The 23748-nt window shown below is 44.7% G+C and overlaps 2 protein-coding genes and 2 non-coding genes across 4 annotated transcripts in view; 1 reads left to right on the plus strand and 3 right to left on the minus strand.

Moving 5' to 3' along the window:
* Window positions 1-1007: 1007 nt before the first annotated feature.
* On the plus strand, window positions 1008-19075 carry LOC129380620 (uncharacterized). The gene is made up of 4 exons (XM_055062186.2): window positions 1008-2088; window positions 18490-18620; window positions 18725-18802; window positions 18988-19075. The coding sequence occupies exons 1-4, from the start codon at window positions 2022-2024 to the stop codon at window positions 19015-19017; spliced, it is 306 nt and encodes a 101-aa protein (XP_054918161.1). The 5' UTR covers window positions 1008-2021; the 3' UTR covers window positions 19018-19075.
* TRNAP-CGG (transfer RNA proline (anticodon CGG)) lies at window positions 1664-1735 on the minus strand. The gene has a single exon. It is a non-coding gene; the product is annotated as a tRNA-Pro (tRNA).
* On the minus strand, window positions 1909-1980 carry TRNAP-AGG (transfer RNA proline (anticodon AGG)). Its single transcript has one exon. It is a non-coding gene; the product is annotated as a tRNA-Pro (tRNA).
* LOC126546268 (bestrophin-4-like) overlaps window positions 6695-23748 on the minus strand; it is a 30231-nt gene continuing 13177 nt past the window's right edge. Inside the window, exons 4-10 of the mRNA XM_050194421.3 lie at window positions 21768-21934; window positions 19001-19155; window positions 17149-17367; window positions 15340-15420; window positions 13950-14101; window positions 13254-13490; window positions 6695-11485 (exon numbers count right to left, since the gene is read on the minus strand). Coding sequence (XP_050050378.1) covers window positions 10993-11485; window positions 13254-13490; window positions 13950-14101; window positions 15340-15420; window positions 17149-17367; window positions 19001-19155; window positions 21768-21934 — 1504 coding nt within the window. The 3' untranslated portion in view covers window positions 6695-10992. The remainder of the gene's footprint in view (window positions 11486-13253; window positions 13491-13949; window positions 14102-15339; window positions 15421-17148; window positions 17368-19000; window positions 19156-21767; window positions 21935-23748) is intronic.

Consider the following 23748-nt stretch of genomic DNA (forward strand, 5'->3'; position numbering starts at 1 on the left):
CCGTCTCGGACGGTGCGTCTCGGACGCCGACGGTGGGGGTGAACTTCAACGAATCAATCGATCGGTCGTGGCATCGAATTCTTACTGTTGGATTCAGACAATAACTATCCACAAACGACGTCATGCTACAATTCAAAGAACAAATATTGGAAAAGAAGACTAGTGACTCGAGAGTCATAGTGGGACTGGACGTCAGCAAAGCGTTTGACAACGTCAAACGCAAAGCGATCCTGTCACACCTCAATCACCTAAATGTAGGAAGCAAGCTATACAATTATATCCAGAGCTTCCTCACGGACCGAACGGTGAACATAGAAATTGGGGGCACAATAAGAGAAAACATTAAGCTAGGCAACAAGGGAACACCGCAGGGATCGGTGCTATCCCCTACCCTTTTTAACATTGCAATGATCGGGCTGCCAGAGAGGCCCAGAAAGCTAGAGGGCCTCTGCCACAATCTCTACGCTGACGACCTCACCCTTTGGGTCGACAGAGGCGGGAGTGAAGGCCAAATAGAAGACATCCTACAAAGGGTAATCTGAGAAACGGAAAGCTTTGACCCATAGGGCTAAAATGCTCGCCGGAAAAATCTGAGATGCTAATCATGAGCAAGCAGCAGGTCATTATCCTGCTCCTGGTCAACAACACCCCGGTCCCAAGGTTGGACAAGCTCAGGATACTAGGTATGTGGATACAAGAAAATGGGAGAAACACCGAAACGATAAACAGACTAGAAGCCACGACCAACCAAACTTACAGGCTTCTCAAGAGGATAGCAAACAAAATTGCGGGGATGAAGGAGGCGAACCTACTTAGGCTTGTCCACTCTTTCATCATTAGCCGAATCACCCACGCTATCCCGTACTTAAAGACAGCTAAAGCAGAGAGAGACAAGGTAGACATCCTCATCAGGAAAGGTGTCAAAACCTAGGATCCTCAACCTAGGAGTGTCAAACACTCTACAGGAAATGTGTGAGGCGAAACTCACGGCACAATATGTCAGATTACCTGGCAGCAAAACGGGCAGATCCATCCTTAGGAAACTGGGCTACCAGAGCCCAGAATCGCGAGAGGGGATAACCACCATCCCCAAAGAAATGACCAACAGGTTAAGAATACCCCCCTCCCAAGAAACATGCACCCCATACACAACGAGAAACGCAGGAGAAGCAGTGTCCAAAGGCTCCAAAGCTCCCTCCTCCAAAAACAAGGGGTAGTGTACACAGATGCGGCAGAGAACCCAGAAGGGCACTACGCTGCAGTAGTAGTGGGCGACAGAGGCGAGCTGAGGTGCACTCTTCCAAATGCAAAACCTGTGAAGGCATAGCGACCCTAAATCACATGATCTGGGCTTGTCCAGCACTAAACGGTCTACATGGAAATGAAGAGTCATGGGAAGAGCCAGGAAGAACAAGCCCAAAAACAAATCATCGGTCAAGCCCAGGCTGCCGCCGGAAGCCAACTAATTCCGGCCGACGTCCTGGGGGTGGAGGTCGACGGTGAAAGGAGGAGCTGCGTCTCACCCCGATCATCCATACTCCCTGACGGGTGCAAATAAAGTGATTTCTCTCCCTCGAATCTTGGAATGTCTTTCACCAATGAAACTTGATTTGTGTTATTCACACCGCCGCGAATCTTCAAAATAAAAATTAAAAAAAATTATGGGCTCGTCCGGGATTTGAACCCGGGACCTCTCGCACCCGAAGCGAGAATCATACCCCTAGACCAACGAGCCACCATGGTAGTGGTGTTTCCCAAGCAGGTTTTCCATGCAAACCGGTTGCCTGCTGTTTGTAAACGTCGGTTTGATAGTAGAGAGGACACAAAAAAGTTTGATTTCTCATAAAGTGTTACTGATTACTCTCACTGCACTTTATGTGGAATTGCAGAATAAAACTAAAAAGTAACGGGCTCGTCCGGGATTTGAACCCGGGACCTCTCGCACCCTAAGCGAGAATCATACCCCTAGACCAACGAGCCGGTGTGCACGGTACCGAGCTTAGCGCACTGCTTGCCGCCTTATGCCAGGCAGGTCAATCCTCAAAACGAAGTGGGTCATTCCGTTGGATGAAACGCAAGCAGAGTCTTGTAAGTTTGCTGTAGCACCTGTGAAGTTTGTGCCGGGAAGTGCACGGGTTTAGCTTCTTGGCGTGTCTAGGCGAGTGGCGTAACCGGTCAAACACCGAACAAGCAATCTGCAACGAATGCTCCCAGGGCTATGTTTGCTTCATTAAATGAGTAGCGGAGAAAGACAATGCCGAGTGAAGAGCACGTTTTTCAGACACGAAAACGTACGTTGTTCACGGTCAGTCAGAACTTGCGTTAATGCCGAACCAATTGTTATCCGTTGGCTTTGACGGAAGGAGATTGATGTGAACAATACGACAGTATATTAGATGTGCCATGCTAACACCACTGCAGCCGTTCAGTTTGACGCGCAGTCGCTTAAGCAACTCGTGACCCGTGCATTCTTGCTGAGCAAGCACGATGTCCACCGTTCCTGAATAATTGTTCGATACGGCGAAATGTCGGAGAAAATGTTCGAAAACTGCTGTGAACATCTCTTGCGAATGACAATGACTGTATGTATATTTATTGTTCAACTGGAACGCTTAGATAAATGAGCACTCTTCTGTCACAGTTGGTAGATGCTTTCAAAATTGGTCATTTCAGAAGGAGCTGGTGTCGAAATTGGTAGCATGGAGTTGCCACCGTAGGCATCACTGATGGCTAATACATACATAATACTATGTAATGGCTAGCATTTTTCTCCATGGGGCTACAGTGCCAGAATTCTAACCCACAAATTTTACTTATTATTATTTTTTGTCCATCTGTTAGACGTGAAAAGAAACTGAAAGTTTGGCTGTGTGAACCCTTCTGACATCCATAACTTGTTTTCGGAACTCACGCTTTCTGTTATTTAAGAAGTTTTACATCTGTTAGCAACCTTATCGCGTCTGCACAACTGAAAAGGTGTAGGACTAGGACAGTTTCCTTTTGGAGTCAGATGAAGAACATGTCAGATAACATATCAGGTTCTGTTTCTACAACATTAGTTTTATGCCAGTGTGCCATGGGAAGAATGACTTGTAAGGAACAACTGTGTTATTGTTATAGTGCGTGTATGCAAGGGTGATTTGCAGGGCAATCATTGATTTGCAATATTTCAAATGTCAACAGACCTGCAAGCATATAGGCCTGTGGGAAATCATTAATACCTGCTAAACTCATAACCCATAAATCTTGCCTCATGTTCTGCGGTCTCCCATTAAATATATTAAATGATTGTGAAGGACAGCTAATTAGGAACGTGTCACTTGCATGAGGCATTGCATAAGAAGCTCAACTTGCCTACTTTCTAATTTATGCTGAAGTAGCAGCACCGTTTGAGATGCCTAGAAAATTTCATAAGGGGGCTGGTGTGGAACTATAATGAGAGGTAAGATGTTGAGATGCGGGAAAGCAGGCAGGGGCACAGCTGGCGGGTTCTCCCTGCACCCCCTCCCTACACCCTCGCCACCTCCTCACAATATACTCTTTGTGCAAACCTCCACACACACCTATGTTTGCAAAGAATTTGTTCCAACAAAAAATCCTTGTGCACACGTCGTTTCAAAGCCTTAAGTGTGGAGAACTCTGGGGGTGAGGGACAGTTTGAGTACAAGAATGGGGCCAGTCAGTGCTGCACGTATGAAATTGTTCTTTCACACTTAGTCTTTTCATTTCTTTGATCTGTAAATCTAGTCCTGTTGCAAAAGAAACTGCTGCACAGGTCTCGAGCGAGCCAGCTCCTCTGTCGTGCCCCCCCCTCGTAACTTACACCAACCCAGTCTTAAAAATTGCCTCCAATATCCTAACTACACCTTGTTACACATCAGAGCAATGTTCTTTTTTACCGTGAGGTCCATAAAGAAGTGGGGGAGGGCCACATCAGCACTGTAGGAGGGGTAAGGTGATCGGCCCGATGCTTCAGGTTACGGAAAAAAAAAAAGGAAAGGGCACTGTTTTCACATTGAACAAGACGTGGTACAGGAGGTGGAACCAGGCATAGTTAACACGTTGGAGGCAGTATTTAAGTACATGCCAAGAGATGGCTTGGCTCCTGACATGTAGGCTTGGTAGAAGCAGCGGGGTGTTTGCATTTCATTTACCGAGGAGCGTATGGACAGGGATAAAAGCACTGAATAATTTTCAGAAATAACGATTTCAAAGCATCAGTCTGAGTCAGTCGAACAGCCTACATATCAAAAGAGGCACCAGACTCCGCCACCCTTTGGAAGTGGCGCTTAGGTAGAGCAATCTGTCAGTCTGTATTCGATCTCGGTATACAGACTGACTGTATATTTCTAGATTTTAGAAAGGCATTTGATTCTGTTCCCCATGTTTTACTGTTGTATAAGCTATCATCCCTCGGTATCTCTCCTTCATTGCTTGATTGGATTAAATGTTATCTACAAGAACGCATGCAACGTGTTGTAGTTAATGGCTCACAATCTGATTATGTTGATGTTACATCGGGAGTTCCCCAGGGATCTGTTTTAGGGCCATTGCTGTTTTTGGCCTACATCAATGACATTGCTCAGGTTGTGTCATGCAAAGTGCGTCTGTATGCGGATGATTGTGTGATTTATCACTGCATTAGGTCTGCCACTGACCACGACTGTTTGCAACGCAATTTGGACTGTATAACACGCTGGTGTGTTAGGTGGCAAATGTCTTTAAACCCCAGTAAGTGTCAGTACGTGTCCTTTACACGTAAACAAAATCCACATCTATTTCATTATACATTAGACAATGTCCAGCTATTGCGAGTAACTCAGTATAAGTATCTTGGTGTTTATTTCTCATCGAATTTAACTTGGACTAAGCACGCTGAATATGTTACAGCGAAAGCCTGTAAAATGCTAAATTTTGTTAAACGCAACTTCCGGCTAGCTCCTCCCAAAATTAAAGAACTACTTTATTTTTCGAACGTAAGACCCATATTAGGGTATGCCTGCATGGCCTGGGACCCGCAAACCAAAACTCTGTCTAATATGCTCGAGCATGTACAAAACCGCGCAGCCCGTTTTGTCTGTAATAACAATGACTTTACTTCTAGTATTACAGCACTTAAGGACAACTTGGGGTGGGAATTATTAAGCACACGCAGAAAAAACATGAGGTTGGAAATGCTTTTTAAAATTTATTTCGGCCTGGTTAAAATATATAGAGAAACTTACCTTTTATCTCCTCATTTCTTATCTCACAGAAGTGACCACTATTTAATAATAAGAGAACTCATTTGTAGAACAAACGTCTTCAAGCATTCATTTTTTCCACACACAATATCACAGTGGAATCAGCTACCGCAGGAAATTGCTGATTGTCACACTGAAGCATCATTCAGAGCATTTCTGCTGAGCATATAGTGGCGTGAATTTTTCTATTGTTGTGTTATTTTTTGGTTGACCAGTTCTGTATTTTGTCGAGCTTATGTACACTGTATATTCCCCCCTGCAATAATGCCTTCGGGCGCTTCAGGTACTTGAAATAAATAAATAAAAATTGCTGGTGGCTTTTGCAAGGTTAAATTTGCCTGCAGCTTGTCCTCCCATATGACAGTTGCCGGCTGTGCTCTCAGTACTGTAATTACCACTGCTGGGTTCTGCTTATTTCTTTAAACAGTTATTTGTTTATTACTTTGAACTATTTCTTTAAACTTTTCTAATAAATAATCTCTTTTTGTCTTTGACGTTTCTTCATCTCATGTCGTTCGGTACATGCCCGTCGCTTCCACGACATAAAAACATGTGCTTTTATTTGTTATGGTTAGTACATGATGTATTGTTTTATTTGCATTTTTTTTTCACATAAACAATGTTGACATGGCCGAGAAGGTCTGTCAGTGATTTGTGGAAAAGTCGAAGGGTCTGAACCAGCTTAGTCTTAAACACTGCTACGGCTGCTGCTTGGAAGGGTAGAGAAATATTTCACATCTTGACACCAGTCTTGATGACTTTGTGAGAAAGTTGCTATATTTAGTGAGTTTTTAGTCAACTTGAACTCTGCCTTTACGGAATCTTCTCAACTTCTTTTTAGTAATGTAAATTAGCGAGTAAATTGTCCTGGTAAAATCTGTGAGGAGATTTGCTGGTAGGTTCAGTACCCCAGCTGCATTTTATCCCAAGGGGGATATACAGGCATCTGTTTGTTTCTACTTCTAAAGGTGTCACAAGACCTTATTAGCTAGCCATCTGGATTCATTAAAGTTGCATTTTTTTTAGCGAAGCATAATCTTGAGATCTAATATTTTGTAAGAAAGTGAGTTATTTTCCCTTTTCATATTCTGACCATTGACTTGCTGCTGCCGAACATGATCTAAAGCTATAGCTTACAAAATAACAAGGAAGTTGTCTAGGAACAACTAAAACATAAAAAAAGACAACATCCTGAGCAAGCAATCATTGTCACTTATTCACTTTTCGCTAAAGATGGATTCTATTGGGATGCAACCTGGTGACATTGTCCAGCAAAAAGACTTTGTCCAGCAAAAAGATTACCAATGCTGGTTGACAGGTGGTTAACGTTGCGAACAGTTTCCAGGAAGTTTGCAAAGATGTCCTTTTCTTTCATGAGGGTAACAGGGCCACTGTAATGTCAGGCGCAGCAGACCACACAGCAGTGAAGCAGTCATGACAACCAGAGATAGTGAGGCTTTCAGGAAATTTATTTCAGCAAGGCAACAGTTTAGTGATGCAGGTTTCACTTGTTGCGAGCTTCTACAGCCGGCAACTTTTCCTGCAAAGAGTAACTGCCGAAGTTGCTGAACGCAGCGCAACTAAAGAACATCAGATATCGCTCAGCAACGCCGTGGCGTGCTGAAAGTGTACACAAAGGCTCGGAGAAGTGTCTTTGCGACATGCACGTGGGCATGTGCTAGAAACCACAATAATAGATGCAGTCGCATAAAATCAACGGGCAAAAGCGAGAACTGCTCAGGTGTCTCAGTATATTATAAGCTTTCACAGAAAGCCCCACATCTGCATCTTTGTCATTTCACTAATCGGCAAGTCGGATGTAAAAGATCCGTAGTGAACAATGAAAAGATTCCATTTAAACAGGAACATAAAAACAAGGAAAGAACGGAAATGTCGAGAGTCACGGAAGTCACCACACGATGCAACCCCGTCTGGAGCTGCAGCTTCTTCAGGCGAAATGTTTACCATTACAAATGCAACAAGCAGCTTTTCAAATGAACAGAAGGGACAACACTTGAACTACTGTGGATATCGACTTGAGCACAGTCACGAGGCTTCTGTGAAAGTAAACCATATGGCTCTGCTGGGGCAAATGTTAGTTCTGGTTGTGCCATAATGTAGGATCGGATAGCTAGTGGCGTGTTGTTCTTTTAGCATGAAATGGCACAAATGACAGCTCTTTATTTTTTTTCGTCGTTTGTGTCAACAAGCAGTGTGAACACGAATTTATTCCCCGTAGTATCCATGATGTCTTGTGTGCGTCTTTTGGATTACAACTCCATAGTGTCATTCTGTTGGTTTCTCCTATGTGGCCGTACTAACGTATTGCGTAGTTACACCTATTTGCAGGAAAATAAATTTGCACTTGTAAGCCTAATGCTTACACCATGCTAATCCTGTCCAATTTCGATGTCCGTGTTCATGTGCGCTGCAGATATTTTCATATCATTTGTGTACCGCTGCATTATTTTGTATCGTTCATAACCTTTACATATCCTCTGTGACCTTTGTAACATTTCATGATAAAAGAACTCTGGCAATCCCCTGCTACAACCCTACTTGATGTCAAAGGATTGCCCTAAGCACAGTGGATGAAGCAAGGGAAGGTGTTGTGACAGCCCTTGATCCTGTGAGAATGAAAATATATATTTTTTGAGGATGGCAAATTTTTGGCCAGTTGTTTACATACTATAGAAAAACCTTTTTTTAAACATATCCTGCTAGAAATCACTACAGCTGCTTGGCTTTACTGTGTAGTTGCCATGAAAATGTGGAGTAATAGCAGCAATCATTCCCATACAAACTGAAAAACATTTTACCTGCCGCGTTTTGTTGGCCCACTCGACCAATTACAGCCTAGCATAAAATTCAAAGCTTACCAAAACCTAGGCAATGTTGGCAGCCTGCAACATCAGTGAACGACTGTTTAATTCGTGCACAGTCTTGGGCATGTCGTCGGAAATTGGCAACACTCGTAAACATGTGGTTTCGTTTGGTTAAACTTGCTGCTACAGAAACATCGAAACAACAACAGTGCCGGAATTTGACATATAACAGATAAATAAATAAGAAGCTCAGCACATATGATGTTGCATGGATACTCTCTTGAAAACTGCATATCATCATTGGTCAGACAACAAATGAGACGCCCTTTCCCTTCACTTCGTTTGCAGGAAACAAAGTCCCACTTGTGAAACAGATGTCCATGGTCTGTTCAACTCGCGTGAACATCTACACGTATAGAGAGATGCATTATAGGCATCGCCCGTACTGCCCACATCAAACTGCCTATTTGTTGCAGTTACACCGCTACCTAGTCTTTCTGCCAAATCATAGACTGCGCTGCGCTAGCAGCTTGGAAAAAACCTAGTCATACAGAATGACTTTGTCACCCCGTGTCTCACATATAAATAACTTACCAGAGCTATGTCAACCTCTCACCTGCACATGAGTGACCTCGCGTTTCTAGAGACATTACGCAGCATTAAAACTGCCAACCAAAACGGCTTTATTTTCCTTCTCTAACAGCTTCCGCAGTGGTATAGGAAAGGAAACAATTAAGACAGAGGACAACACCCAAGACCCTGTAAATGGGGGAAAGAGTGCCGGTGCTCGCTCCAAAATAAATTAACACCCTTTGACGTTGCAAGCAACTACTAAATGTATGTCATGAAAGTTCAATGATGAGAAGTCTTCAGCATCTGGAAGCTTGCAAGTTACGAACTGGTGCAATGCTGCAGCAGTACATTGCCGTTTACTTGCGAGAAATGTTGGAGGATGTGCTCCAGAGCTGTCTGACCTCAAAGCTGCCAATGAGCGCAGACAGCTTCACCACTCACACCAACGGGAACGTCACCATCCCATATTTTATGTGATGGTCTGCTGCGTTGCAGCATTGACCGTGGCTCCTCTGACAATTCCCTTGCCTTGAGGATACCAAAGATGACAAAGATGTGCTATTGACTTGCAAAGGCTTTGATTACTGGATGCTCTTCAAATCAGTGCAGGTATGTTGCTGGTCAAGCTGACTCACCCACTCACACTTTTCTGATGACTGAATCACCCTCACATCTGCACGCAAAAAACTAGTGTCGCAGCTCACTCGCGCAGGCTGTTGCGCCGACCTCACACCATGCTCCTTACAAGCATAACTTGACGGTCAAGTTTTACAAAACATGGATGGTCACTTGCTCCTTCGTGCCTATTGACATGAAGCAGCTTCAGTCAATTTCACCGGTGATTTCACCGGTTGCAGAGGTGGCACAATGGTTGAATTATGCATCTTTGTGGAAAAATAGCATGAAAACAATGTTTGTGATGTCCACAGTTGGTTTGTGAAACCAAGCCACAGTTCACTGGAACACCCATGTCAGGAGGATCACGTGTACATACACAGAAGGCCGACGCGTCATTTCGGGAGGAAACGTGTCAACAAGTTCAGCAGCAACTAAAATGTTTCTCAATATGTTCAGTGATAATAAAATATTCCACTGAATGAAAAAAAAAATCGGTTTCTGAGAACTGAGTCACAAGCTAGTGCACGTCACAACACGTCCACTACAGTCTCCACACAGTTTAAATAATCACAAACAACTGCACGCTTTCACATGCTCGAAAATATCACCGGCAGACCTGTCGCATTAGATCTGCTCCTTGAAGTCGACGATAGATTAACACACAGTCATTCACTGAGCAGGTTTGTCGAGATCGACTTGTCTCGGGCTGAGTGCTGTTTCGGTGGGTTGAGTCGTTAAATGTGGCCCTGGTACCTTACTGGAAATGTGACCCTTCACGAAGGACTGGCGTAACAGTTTTCACATGCATTACTTGCTTTTCCGTCGCCCACTGAGAACACTTACACATGAGTTAGTACTCATAAGCACTTGCAGATTAAAGCTGAGAATGCTTTCATATGAGTTGTCCCAGAACACATGTACTGTGCCTCTTCATTTCTAAGAGACTTGAAGATACTTAACACCATGTCTGTCTTCATGTGCAAGCTTCTTTCCTTTTTTTTCATTATCAGCAATTCATTGTGCATAAGATGAGCCTTCCTGGGCAGGGGTCTCACTTAACTTGCCACGCTGAAAGCCTCCATCATACGTGCTGTGAGAAATTTGCACGCAGTAGAGGTTTTGCTTGCTTACTTTGTTTTGCCTAGTCCCTTTGCAAAGGGCTGTAGGAGTGCATCAAAAAGCATTTGCCTTTATGTTTGCTCTGTCTCCTCGACAGCTTGCTTGCATGTAACTATGTAACACAGACAACACGTGGCTGAAGGTGATGTTCTCTTGCTGCACTTTTTAAAGTGAATGACATTAAGTTTTTCCCATTCCAACAATTCAGTGCCCAGCTTTCAACATCACCAGTGTGACCTCTCTCTGCATTGCAAGGCCATTGGGATGCTTTAAGAACGATTCATGGCCACAACTGCTCTCACAGCATGATAGAGGCAGATGAGAATGTAGTGTCTGTGCAGCAGTAGGTCATGCAGGTTATGCTGCAGTGTCTTGAAATTTTTCAGCATCAGATGTCTGGCAGGTGCAAAATGTTTGACATGGCAGGCCATGTGCCGGTTTGTGTCATGGTGGTTGTCAGTTTTGTGATTCAGGCTAGCACGTCGGTGCAGAAGTTGCTCCACTCAACTATTTTTGGGTGCTGCCCATTTGGCACCTGCTTTGTTGCGCTGCCCTCAAAGCTGACCACATGCTCACAAACCTGCCAGCACGACAAGCCGACTACTGCCGGCACATTATGGTGGCAACAGCTGAGTGTAGCTGTCAGCACTGCACTGACTGTTTTCGGCCAGCAGGCTTTCGGTTGAACTGTTTGGCTCGTACGGCGATGGCTCTGGCTGTTCTTCCATTTTCTTCTCGTTCTGCGATTCCTCAGTCTGTTTGGCTTCCTCAAAGGTCATGGTAGGTGTTGCCAAGTCAACAATGACCGACTTTGGCACTGACTCCTTGATGGTAGGCCTGTCTTCTCCACGCAGCAGCGACCGGCGTTCCTCGACCGTGAACTCGTGGCTGCGGTGGTCGAGGCCCTCGCAGAGGGACACAGTCCGCGCGTTGCGCCGGCTCAGTTGTGGGCGTGACACAAAGTGCGGCACGAGCGGATGCTCTTTGACCTTAGGTGATTGCGGCAAGTTGTCATTGCTGCTGCCGATGATGAAGTTGAGAAGACGACTGCCCGTGTTTAGAATCCGCAGTCCTGTCTGTGTGGTGTTGTCAGAGGTGTTGCGAGTCCTGCAAAGCCACCGAGGTAGAACAGGTCAAAAAGTAAAAGTTGCACCACAGAGCAATAAAGGGAAAACTGAAAGCGCCTAATATATCAGCATTCTGATCTTTATGAAGATACGACACATTATGAGATATGGGCAGCCCAAGAAATACCGACACTGTTCCTTTAACATCTTGGTAACAGCTGGGAACTATTGGCCACAAACAACCATAAGCTATGAGGCTGAGTGAAGGCACTGAAGCATACTGATCAGTAGTAGCTATGGAGGCTTTTGTACAACTTTTATTCGGTCATGTCTTACCAATGCTGAAAAACTGCTGTGCCACGTTTTTTATTGTGATCAAATCAAAGGCGCACTTAAAGCTTTTCTTCTACAACCCGAACATGACGCACTATGTACGAGTGAAATTTAGCCTGCTCCCACAGCCGAAAATTCCTGTGGTGGCATCAAACGGTGCCTTCCACTACTAAGCTGCATGGCTCTCTCAGTATGACTCGCTTGCCATTGGGACACATTATAAAACAACCAGGGCACATCTTATGGCACATTGCACATACTGTTTATTATTGACAGCTTGCTCATGCTCAATACTTCCCAACAGTCTTTGGAAATCTGCAGCCCAGCAAAAATATCAGACATTGCATTGTGTTTTCCTGCCATTTAGTTTCTTGTGCTTACGTTTCATAGCTCCAGGAACAGCTGAAAGCTTCATTGTCATCATTGGCCCACTTCATGCATTCTTACTGGAGGATGAAGGCCTCCCTACCAACCAAACAATCTTCAGTTAGTCATATCCTGTGTGAGATGACTCCATCATACGCCTGGAAATTCTCTAATCTCATCATACCATCTAATACCCTGCTACCATCAATTGTTTTTCCCTTTCCCAGAAGCACATATTCTCTTATTCCAATAGACCACTGGCTATCTCTTCTACGCATTACAGCACTTGTCCAGCTCCACATCCTTTTCTTACTCGTAGCCAGAATATTACCTACTTGTGCCTATTAGCTGCCATGTTGCTATCTTTTAATGCTATGCCTATCATCTTTCACAGCATTGCTCATCATGCAGTCTTTGAACTACTTCCAAGTTTCTTTATTATTTTCTCATTATTGGTCTCATAGGCTTGTACTGGGAGCATTAAAAATGCATTACAGCAGAAAAAATTTGCTCCTAGTGCTTTCATTAGCAGTTTCTTGATCACATATAACCTGTATATAGTTTTCTTTGATGCTGAAACAGAGAGGTGCCAGGCTGCAAGATTGCACCAAGAAGCAAGATATCTTTAGGAGAAACAACTCTCTCTGCCCCTACTAAATCATGTCACGAATAAGGTACACGCCATACTCTCCAGGCTAGTGTACCCGACATGGCAAACTATCACAGGCACCTAGCGGCCTTCTGAGCTATGCTGTAGCCCCCAAAGTATCACTGGCACATGCTGATGTAATCTTGGAGGCCATGGCTTGACTACTCGAGGACACTGAGCAAGATAACAAGCTCTGTAGCTGCTATGCAGAAGCACGCATGTTTAAGTGAGCAGATGACATTTGGCGGTGCATTGCATGCTCAAAGCACACCGGTAAGTTACACTGCTGTCTGCCAACCAATGTCGCCTCAGCGCGGTATGTTTGCTGCTTGCTGCAGGAAATTGCACTTCTTGTCATGCAAGCCTTTACAATCACGATCGCCCACGCTGACGTGGGCAGGAAGATTCCTTCCCTAAACAAATCTTGCACCATGGTCAGCAAGAAGCAGTCACTACTCACGTGATGAGTGGGCTGTCAAGCAGGTGATTCGAAATGGTGGACAGTGGTGCACCCTCTGGTGGCTGAGGCTGAAGGTGCAGCGGCATATGGTTGAAATGGGAACTGAATGGCCCAGGCACAGGTTGCACATCTGCCGCATTTGGCGGTGATGTTGGCGGGCTCGTGTACTTGTGCTCATCATGGTCCTCCTCCAAGATGGTCTCCATGGGAACAAACTCCGACTCCTCAGGGTCGACACTGCAGTGAGAGAAAGGGAATTCCAAATGTTGCGTCATGTCTGCGCTTTTGTTCCACACATGTGTGCCAGAAGTGTGAGGGAAATGATAAAAGCATGTAGCATGAAGAGATGGGTACTTCTTTGGCCTACGCGTAACAGAACAGTCGAGCATTGCTTGATGTGCCATGAGCACATAATACGTAGTTATTTGTCCTTGTGTTTCTTTCTATCAGCGTATCACTATTGAAGTATACTAGTGCACTTATGAATTTCCTTATAGGTGCTTTGAGGTCCGAGAATCAGTGTCTGTACTATTCAAGTGTACTTCATCAAAAACATCAATTTCACAGTCTATAAGCAAGCTAACTGCTATGTTGCTCCTGGAGCAATTTGTATATGACCTAAGAGCCCACTAAAGCCAGAGAAAAGCTTTAAATGAGAACACAGCAAAGCTATGCTAGGGATGTGGCAACACTCACTCAAGGGTCATGGCTGAACCCAGGTGTGGCTGAGTGCGGAGGTTCACCGAAGACTTGGTGTAAGGAAGCTGCGGTTCTGCCTCATCCCAGTAGATATCACGCACCAACCGGGGGTGTCGCTGGTGCATGTCATCAACGATTTGAAATGATACCTGCAGGCCCCCAATGAAAACACCAACATAAGAAGAGTGAGAAGAGGTATACAATATTGTCACATTGCAGTGACAGTAAAGAGTAAAGGACAAAAACTACCGATAGCGCTGGTAAAAAATGAAAATTTTTTAACCTGTGCCCTGCAGAACAAGCAACACTCAAAGCGCAACGATAGTGGCGAGCACTGTCATTGATTGGTCATCGAAATCTGATGTACGGGTCAAGTGCACTGATTATTTATATGACTCATCATATATTCGAGTAAAATCCCTGGTGCTCGCTTATAATTAGCAACAACATTTGCGAAATTTCGTATACACTCTTGCTCTGAGTCTTGCTCTCCTTGTAACAGTGGTTCGATGATGAAAAAACTTGCCGAAAAAAGAATGTATGTGTGTGTGTGTGAACATTAAGGCTCATTGTCACAGCACATGCAAATGGCAGTCAGCCTTAAGTGTGAGCCTAAGCCTTATGTTCTAAGCACGAGGTGTATAAAATTGCACATAAAATACTGTGCTTTGAGCTAATTCACTCGATTCCTTGACAGTATACCTGCTGCATCACCTGTCAATGAGGTCAGTTAGCATTCACTGTGATGAGAAATGTCTCATTTGCGTTTGAGCTGCCAAAGTGTCTTACATTTGGAATGAAAGCCTGCAGGATAATCATGCTCATTGATAGATAGCTGGTAAATGTTCATTAATGTATTAATATTAAGATATCTATAGATATCTGCGTCAGGAATTATGTTGGCCACACTTTCTTCATAAAGCAGAAGAAAGTTGTACTTATGTCCCATGTGCTTCAGGTAGGAGGAGCCAATATTTTTTGGGACAGTGCGTTGGAGATGTTAACGTCTCTCTTTTTGGAAATGTATTACCACCAGTGGTGGACGTCAGTAAACGAGTGATAATCACTGATAACTAAGCAGTAACTAAGACTTGCTCATAAACTTTTGTTTAATTAGCTACTTTAGGATATGCATCGAAATTGTGGAATTGGAAGATGGCCAGCACTGAAGGCATGTCCACTTAGTAGGAATCCTGAAACTAGCAGCAGTTGTGACGCATCGTTCGCCAGAGTGCAAAGAAAGGTGTCGGTGTTCCTGTTAAAATTTCCCTTCAAAGCCTTCCTTTCACAGTGCGGCACAAAGTTAAGCGAAACACCCCAATGTGTTTTGCCATGGAGTGACGGAAAGCCTTGCGACAGCCATATGAAGGAGAAGGAGCCCACTCACCTGCAGGTTTCTGTCAAGGCACCAGTTCAGTTCGAAATCATCGTCATCTTCACCAAATGGGTTTATGAGTTGTTCTGCCACCTGCGACACATATCAGTTGCACAATGAAGCTGTTGATATGCTACAGCATGAAGAAAAATAGGTACGGCGAAACATAGGCTTGAAGTACACAAAATTGTGGTGATATGACTACGATGTGGTAGTGCACAGAGTTGATGATATTATATACGTTTCATTCTATTCCAGTCCTACTTTACCTATGTGCTGCACTTTGCTTTTCACTAATTTAGGCTAGTTGGTAGCTCACACTGAAGCTTTAAATTTTAGGAAAAGCAAAGCACGGCATAAGTATGCAACAGTTCAGACCCAGATGAAAATTTTGCAATTATGTTGGATTGGTGGTACATTAGTTAGTTATCCGTTATTCTATCTGAGAAGTTCACTGGTTTACAGTTGTGTACAAGCTGAAATCCACTTGTACAGACTGCACAGGCATTTGGGGGTCAATTTTTAATTGTTGACATTCAAAATGACCGAAGCGGTGGTCAATCGACTAACGCTTGTCAGGTGGCCGATTGACCACAGTTTGTCAGCTAGTCCGCATTTTGTATCAACTGACAGTTCTTGTCTACAGATGGTCCTAGTTGTCAAAAAAAAAAAAAATTGATTTGGAATTATAAGTTGTGTGTGTTGTGGCACTTTTGGAAATGAGGATGGCACTGGTACAGCAAGCAACTGTTCATACATGCCATAGGCTCACTTTCAAATGGATCCAGTCCCATTTCGTATATCTGATAACACGTCTGAGCATGCAATATTTGGGCATACTGATACTGTGTGACTCGAGTATACAACTCTAACAATATAGCCAAAGAGTGCCACAGTATTAACTGGTGCCAGCCAAAAAAACTGATTTAGGATTGTGTGTGCTGTGCAAATAGACTGTACACAGCTGGAATGCTGTAAACAAAAATGAAGTCCAGTAACCATCACGCGACGTGGTACTTTGACCTTGTCTCCTTTGTTGTATGTAATCCATCAGGAGTGTTGCCACCTACTGGTATGAAGCGGTCTTAGCACAAACTGATATCAGCATCAAAACATGCAGATTTGAGCATGTTAGTGTTCTGAAGGAAAGAACATGATTATACATGCGAGACTGTGGCAGCACCAAATGTCTAAATTAAATTTTGGGTTTTTACTTGTCAAAACGATGATATCATAATGAGGCACACCGCAGCGGGGAACTCTGAATTAATTTTGACCAGCTGGGGTTCTTTAATGTGTGCCCAATGCACACGGTACAGAGGCACTTATGCCCCCATCGAAATGTGGCCGCCACGGCCGGAATTTGATTTCGTGTCTTGGGGCTTAGCTGTGCAATGCCAAAGCTGCCATGCCATCACAGCAGGTGGACTGCATAGCTGATGAAACAGGCAAGGATGAAGAGCATGTTGGGCCATGTTGTACAATACATTGCCCTCGCACTCGCTACATATCAGCACTTAATGGTTCCAGTGCTGACCACGAACTGGCCATGTAAACCTGTCAAAACTGAAGATGGTTGAAATCTAGCTGATAGCCAAACTTTCACGTAAGGCACAAAGAGCCAAGGTTGGCGCACCAGTTGGTTGTAGTACGTGTTTAATGAGGGGCACTACTGGCAACAAAAATGAAAGGAAAGGACACAGATGACACGTGGACGTGCGTGAGTCTCGGATGTCATCTGCGTCTTTTCCTTGCCTGTGTGTAACTTAGTAGTGCATTTCAGTCGGCAAAACTTAAGGCATGACATGCGAATGTTGTCACCTTTAACCAGCCCATGTAGAAGAAAAACTGCAGGATGGTGAAGACTGGGATGTACAGGTCAATCTCATCACTCGAAGAACTGAGGTACTGGCGGCCCATGACAGTGGCCAGGAAGTAGGTGTAGATGGCCAGCGTCACCACTTGTGTGTAGACCAGGGGAATGCTGATCCAGTCATAACTGTACAGCATGCCGCAGCAGCCTCGGAACTCGTGCATCTCCTATGGGGACGAAAGAGAGAAAAGGGCGATCAGTGACTGGCACGCAACTGGGAAGGTGGACGGTCACTTCAGAGGGAAAAGAGACCGCCCGCCACCGAGAGTGGCGTGGCCGGGATAGTGCGGTCTGGGCAACTGCGGAAGCTCCCTGGAAAGAACTTCTGCTGGCTGCTTTGCTTATCATTCAATGCATGCTATCTGCAGTGTTGCAGCATTGCTAAAATTCAGGCTTTAAAGTGTGTTAAACTCGGCACTATTCCCAATGCCTAGCAAAAAATTTAGAGGTGGTGGCTGCAGGTATATATGCAAATGGAACATATAAATTTCTGGTGAGCATGCCAACCACATAATGGATGTCCTTTTTATGCGTGAATCATTTCTGTATCCTTGGATTGATTGAGGTGTCAAGATTGACATTAAAGTGGTGCTATGTGTATTGCCATTTTTCATTCGGGAAAACAAATTTACAGATCAAAGGAGTAGCTAGAGAATGGTGCTGGAGCACCTTTGAGTGTTTTGTCCGAAACTTTAAAAAGGACCTGTAATTATGGAAAGCAAATGTGAGATTACTATTCCAATTGAAAGGCTGATTGTTCTATCGATGTACAGAACTATACTGTTACATGTATCAGTTGGTCTGCTTAAGCATTGTAGTAGACCCATCCATTGTGCTATTAGGTGCAGCAGTAAAGTTTCTATGCTACACACAACCGTGATATCCATAATACTTTTATCTGCCCCATTATTATTAATGTGTCTCTTTATGCCAGTGCAAGGTAAATGTGCAGTAAGTGCCAGGCATTGGCTTACTTTGTAGCACAAATTTTCCATTGCGAGTCTGTCCTGGTAAGCCCTTGACGAGACATTATATCACCTAAGGAAGCCATCCATGCTCTTGTTTAAATTCTTGTGAAACAACACAGGCTTAGAGTCAAGGCTGTGGACAAGTCTGAGACATTGTAGTGGCTATGCCCTCCTGCCTGTCCTCATTATCACTCCTTTTCTCCGTTTGCTGTCCATCTTTGCAGAGTAGCAGGCTAGAGCAGCATTACGTGAGAATCGCTCCTCTCTCTCTGCCTTCCCGTGAATAAATTTCTCTTCTATCTCTCTCATTGTCTCATGCAGTCTCTGCGTCAACAATCACAGCCAGCAGAGTTCCTGCCAGAGAGCCCAGCAGTGCCGCCAACCCATCACCAGCCACAATCTTCCCGTCGGCATGGTGCCCTTCGGGAGGCAGCCGGCCAAGAACCACAGAGGTCCATTTCCAGGGACACCACCGCTCAAGAGAGATCCCTGGGAACCAGCTGAGCAGTTGTTGCTTACACTGCTCTCTCTCTCTCTCTCCCTCTCGCTTTCTCAGCCTCCACAGAGCAACATCTTCAGTCAGATGATCATCGGGGGGAAGCATGATGGCAAGCTGTGGTGGACAAAGAGGCAGGTAGGACACGTGAAACCAACGCCGGCCCTGGGTGGGGGGAGAGGACGAGGGGCACCCCGTGCCACAGCTGGGGTGGGGGAGGTTCAGGGGGGGCAGAGCAGTACCCCGAAAGGCCGGCGTTAGGGATTTGGCATGGCAAAAGTTTCTCTCGCTCGATCATTCACGGCCAGTGTTTTTTGTTTAAGGCTGTGGCCACACCTGGAGCAGGTGCTTGAGCAGGATGTCATCCTTGATGCGTCCTTCCTTGCGGGCACGGACGGCCAGCGCGACGAACCACTGCGCCGGCACCCACCACTTGCCGTGGGCCACCGGGATCGAGTCATACACGCGCCGCTCCTCCTTGGTCATCAGGCCTGGCAGGGAGACAGGGAGGGGAATGCAATCGTTTTTGGTCACGTCATTCAGGTGAGTTGGTAAACACCTTATAGAATTTTGCCAGCTAAAACAGAGCGAGGTATTCTTAACAGCGTCCTGCAATAGCAGCTATCATTCTCATGGACATTTAATTTTTTTTAGTGCTGCATGAGCTAAGGCTGCTCTATTAAAAACAATTTGTTTTAGTAGTAGTGTTTATTTATTTACATACTCTCAAGGCCCGAGGGCACTACAGAGAGGAGCTTTACAGAGGAGCTCTAGCTTTCATCAGTCGTGCAAGGCATGCGGCATTGGTCATGTGTGATCATGTACATATATTGTTGCGAGAGTACACCTGTTGGCACCTCTGTGGCAAAATGTAACCACCTGCCTATCTTCAACTAAAGTCTTCGTGATCCAGTAATGGGATTAGATTGATACAGAGTTTTAACTCAGGCCCAGCTCCAGTTTTCCAGTACATGTGAAATGAAGGTATGCAGTGGTTAGATGTATAACAAATGTAAATGAAGATTGTTGTGCACATGCTACCCATGTGTGTGGCATGATAGAGCAGACCAACCACAATCACATACACCTGTAGTGTCTTGGCATAATATTTTCGCAAATAAAGTTGTTTTCTTTTTGGTCTTCTCAACTACACTGATGACCATTTTATTGCTGTTGGAATGCTATAGAAACTAAACATGATCCATTGCAAATGACATGCATTTGCTACCTCATTTATGGGAGTTTTCTGAAAGCACTATTCAGCAAACAAGCTTGTACACTCTTAAGCTAAATACGATGCGTCTACTTTGGCTCTTTTAAACTGTCAGTTAGGTGATGTTTCAGAAAAATGCAATATCTGTCTGTATTGCAAAGATAGAAGTACGTAGCTGCAACATTGTGCTTCAATTTTCTAAAATGTTGCGACAGCCATTACCATTTATCAGATGCCCAAATCAACCATCAGTCACCAGAACTTGACGGGCTTTCTAAAATGCCCTGTTTGATTCAAGTTGTTTGAGCACCTGCTTGATAAAAGCGTTTCCTGCGTTTTATATGTCGTTGAGTTGGAAAATCACACATGAATGCCTCCTTTTAGGTCAAAGAATTTAAATAAACCAAGGAAATGGATGTAGAAATTTCTACTTCTGATGCTGTTAGCATGTGCAAGATAACACATATAACAGTGGATGGAACTACTTGTAGTGTAGATCTTTTTAACTGTGTGTAGCAATATACTATGTTAAGCTTCAATAAACTTTAACGACTACTGATCTCGAAATGGTCTTGTTAATGCTGCCATCTCAAACTGGCATGAATAAATTGGCTTACATACCTATAAGTAAATCATTTGAAATAACGGCTGACTTGTGTTTACAAACAAGTCTGGTTCCCATGTGACATGCATGGCATTGTGAAAGTGACGCAATGTGTTTTCCGGTTGACTGGCACAACAACACAATGCTTCCCATAAATTTCACGGCTCGCGCAAGCACAGCAGCATGCATAGTGCATCATAGGGCATTGCAACAGCGTTGCTGCGGGACATCACAAACACGAGCTCATTATCTCGTATATTTTGCAATAGTTTTGCATGCAGCATGGTCTGTCTGGTACTGTAGAATAACATGCCTAATGAGGCTAGCTCACAGCAATAAAAGCAGTCAATTTACGTTGCACGAAATAAAACAGTGACTTGTGCAAAAGATAGCGGCAGCGATTATGAGATCACAATTAAATGCAAAAAATTTTCGTTAAAACACATTAGCTACATCTGTGTTGGCACTAAAACACTCCTGTGTGTTCCTTGCTTCCTTGCATGAGTTCTTTAGGAAAGTGAACACTACTAGAACATTTCTAAATGGATTAGATGATTAAGGATGTGGTGAGCCCCTACGTTGCAACAGTTTTCTTTTGATATACTCTGAAAACAAATACAAAAAAACAAAACAAAAGGAGTGTCAACCAACATCGACGTGAAAGAAGACAAGGTGAAATTACATGGTACATGTATATATTTGTACTAAAAGGGCATTAAAGATAATTCAGTGCATCATAATTGCATGATATTTTTGCATTGTTTGCATTAATTTCCTCATTCCCTTGTCAGGCCTGACATTCTTTTCTGGGCCCTCTGTTCTTTTTTTTCATGTCGAGCTTTCATTTGTTTTTTTTTTGTGCGCAGATGTGTCGATGTTGTCTTCCTTCACGTCAACTTTGGTTGACACGCCTTTCATTTTTTTATACCAAGAGGTGAGGTAGGCCGATCACGGAGACTGTATAGTCTACGCTGCAATGTGGTTAATTTACAGCTATATTTTATCGCTAATTATGACTGCACTATGAACATTACGTGCTCTACGACTAATTCTCACTTGTCTCGTTGAGATCTACAACTTGATACCTCTTGTGACTCGCTACGATGTTCTGGAGGCACTAAAGGACTGTTTCCTGACCAAGAGGCCGGATAGATACCGAGATCCCATGCACGTCAAACCCATGTGAAGTTACAAAAAAGAAAGAAAGAAGAAAAGACCTTGTCTTCAAAACAGTTCCCCCCTTACTCCACATTTCTACACCATGTAGACTACAGTTGGTGACTCACCAGCTTCCTCCATATGGTCGAGCGTTGGGAAGCGTTTCTTGACAGCTGTGCTGATGCCTTGGAAAGTTAGTGCTGACAGGAGAGACAGGTAGCGGGCCATCGTGCGCCGAATTACGCGGCCACGCTCGTCAGTGCCATTCACGTAAGCTGCTATGGCCATCACCGCCCTGCGATACAATGAGACGAACATCCGACGTGAACTCCAGTATATATGGCACCATATTGTAACGAACAATTAAGGGAGTCCAGACACAACTATTTATTGTGGGCTAACTTGTGCCCTGGGGGTAAATAAAAAGGACTGCCGCGTTCTGAAGAGGAGATCAAGAATGCCTTCTTCTTCTCTCTCGAGCGTCGCTTCACCTCTTCTTCTTCTTGTAGACGCTGACAACGGCAATCTACGATGCAAGTGCGCGCGGCGAAAACACGTGCCATCATTTCGTCATCTTTTTCTCCAATACGCCGTTGTCCTCTTGAGGGGTGCATGAACCTGCGCGCGTTGTTTAAATATGTTTCTGCCTTGTGTCATTATCCCCCCTCCAAAACGCATCGTCCCGATGCGTACAGCGACTAAATTGTTCACAAGCTGTTGTTCATACTAAAGTGGTGTATGGCACAGAACAGATGTTTGGTCGAACATTCACTGCCTGTCATAATATGGCTTAAGTATGACCACATGTACAGTTTCCGTGCGACGCCGGCATCGTGATGAGCTCACTTGTCCTTCTGGCGTAACTTCGTAGTTCAGGGGACTGATGCGGCGAAGTACTCGGTAAGGGCCGAAATAACGGCGCAAGAGCTTTTCGGACAGGCCGCGCGTCCGCACGGGAGTCCACACCCATACTCTGTCGCCTGGGGCATACTCGACTTCCCTTCGCCGCAGGTTGTATCGGTCCGCGTCGATGCGCTGCCTTTGTTGAATGCGATGTCGCGCCAGCTGACGTGCTTCTTCGGCCCTCTCTGTAAAGTCGCTGGTGTCAGGGTTCTGTTCTGTACTGTCGCTGACAGGGAGCATTGCATCCAAGGGTGTGGTAACTGTTCGACCAAAAACAAGCTGGAATGGCGTTACCTGAGTGGTCTCTTGCAATGCAGTATTGTAGGCGAATGTTGCATAGGGCAGTATCTTGTCCCATGTACGGTGCTCTAAGTCTACGTAAATTGACAACATATCGGTCAGCGTCCTGTTCAATCGCTCGGTTAGCCCATTTGTTTGAGGGTGATAGGCAGTTGTTTTCCTGTGGCTGGTATGAGTCAGTTTCATAATGGATTGCGTCAAATCGGCTGTGAACGAAGTTCCTCGGTCCGTGATAATAATTGCAGGGGCACCGTGTCGTAATACTATCTTGGTCACAAAGAATTCAGCCACTTCGACAGCCGTTGCACTGATGAGAGAGGATGTCTCGGCATATCGGGTTAGGTAATCCGTGGCTACTACAATCCATCGTTTCCCCGATGACGATGTCGGAAAGGGACCGAGCAAGTCCATTCCTACTTGTTCGAACGGGGCTCCTGGGGGTTCTATTGGTTGAAGGAGGCCTGCGGGTTTTAATGGAGGCGTTTTGCGTCTTTGGCAATCCCGACATGTTCGTACATAATGCTGTACTGAAGTCAATAGCTTTGGCCAGTAGTATTTAGCATGAATTCGGGCGAAGGTTCTGCTCACTCCGAGGTGTCCTGCTGATGGGTCATCGTGACAGGCTTCCAAGATTTCGGATCGCAAAGCTGAAGGAACGACGAGTAGAAATTTCTCTGTGCTGTGCTCAAAATTTCTTTTGTACAGGACACCATTTCTCATCACATACGATGACAAGCCCCGGCAGAAAACTCGCGGAACATGGACGGGGTGTCCCTCGAGGTGCCTGATGAGTAGGAGCAACTCAGCGTCAGACTGTTGGTGTTCGGCCATCTCAGATGTGGTCACGGCTCCAAGAAACGGAAAGTCGTGTCCATCTTTCACAGGAGCAGATTCGACCGGCGCACG

The sequence above is a fragment of the Dermacentor andersoni genome, chromosome 10, assembly GCF_023375885.2.
Source record: "Dermacentor andersoni chromosome 10, qqDerAnde1_hic_scaffold, whole genome shotgun sequence".
In the NCBI taxonomy this organism is placed as follows: domain Eukaryota; kingdom Metazoa; phylum Arthropoda; class Arachnida; order Ixodida; family Ixodidae; genus Dermacentor; species Dermacentor andersoni.

Excerpts from the sequence above, each read along its gene's own strand:
- LOC129380620 (XM_055062186.2), top strand. The coding sequence starts at position 2,022 with ATGCCAGGCAGGTCAATCCTCAAAACGAAGTGGGTCATTCCGTTGGAT. Across the intron at positions 2,089-18,489 it reads TGAAACGCAAGCAGAGTCTT|TCTCTGCGTCAACAATCACA; the intron begins GTAAGTTTGCTG and ends TGTCTCATGCAG. Across the intron at positions 18,621-18,724 it reads GCCGGCCAAGAACCACAGAG|CCTCCACAGAGCAACATCTT; the intron begins GTCCATTTCCAG and ends TCGCTTTCTCAG.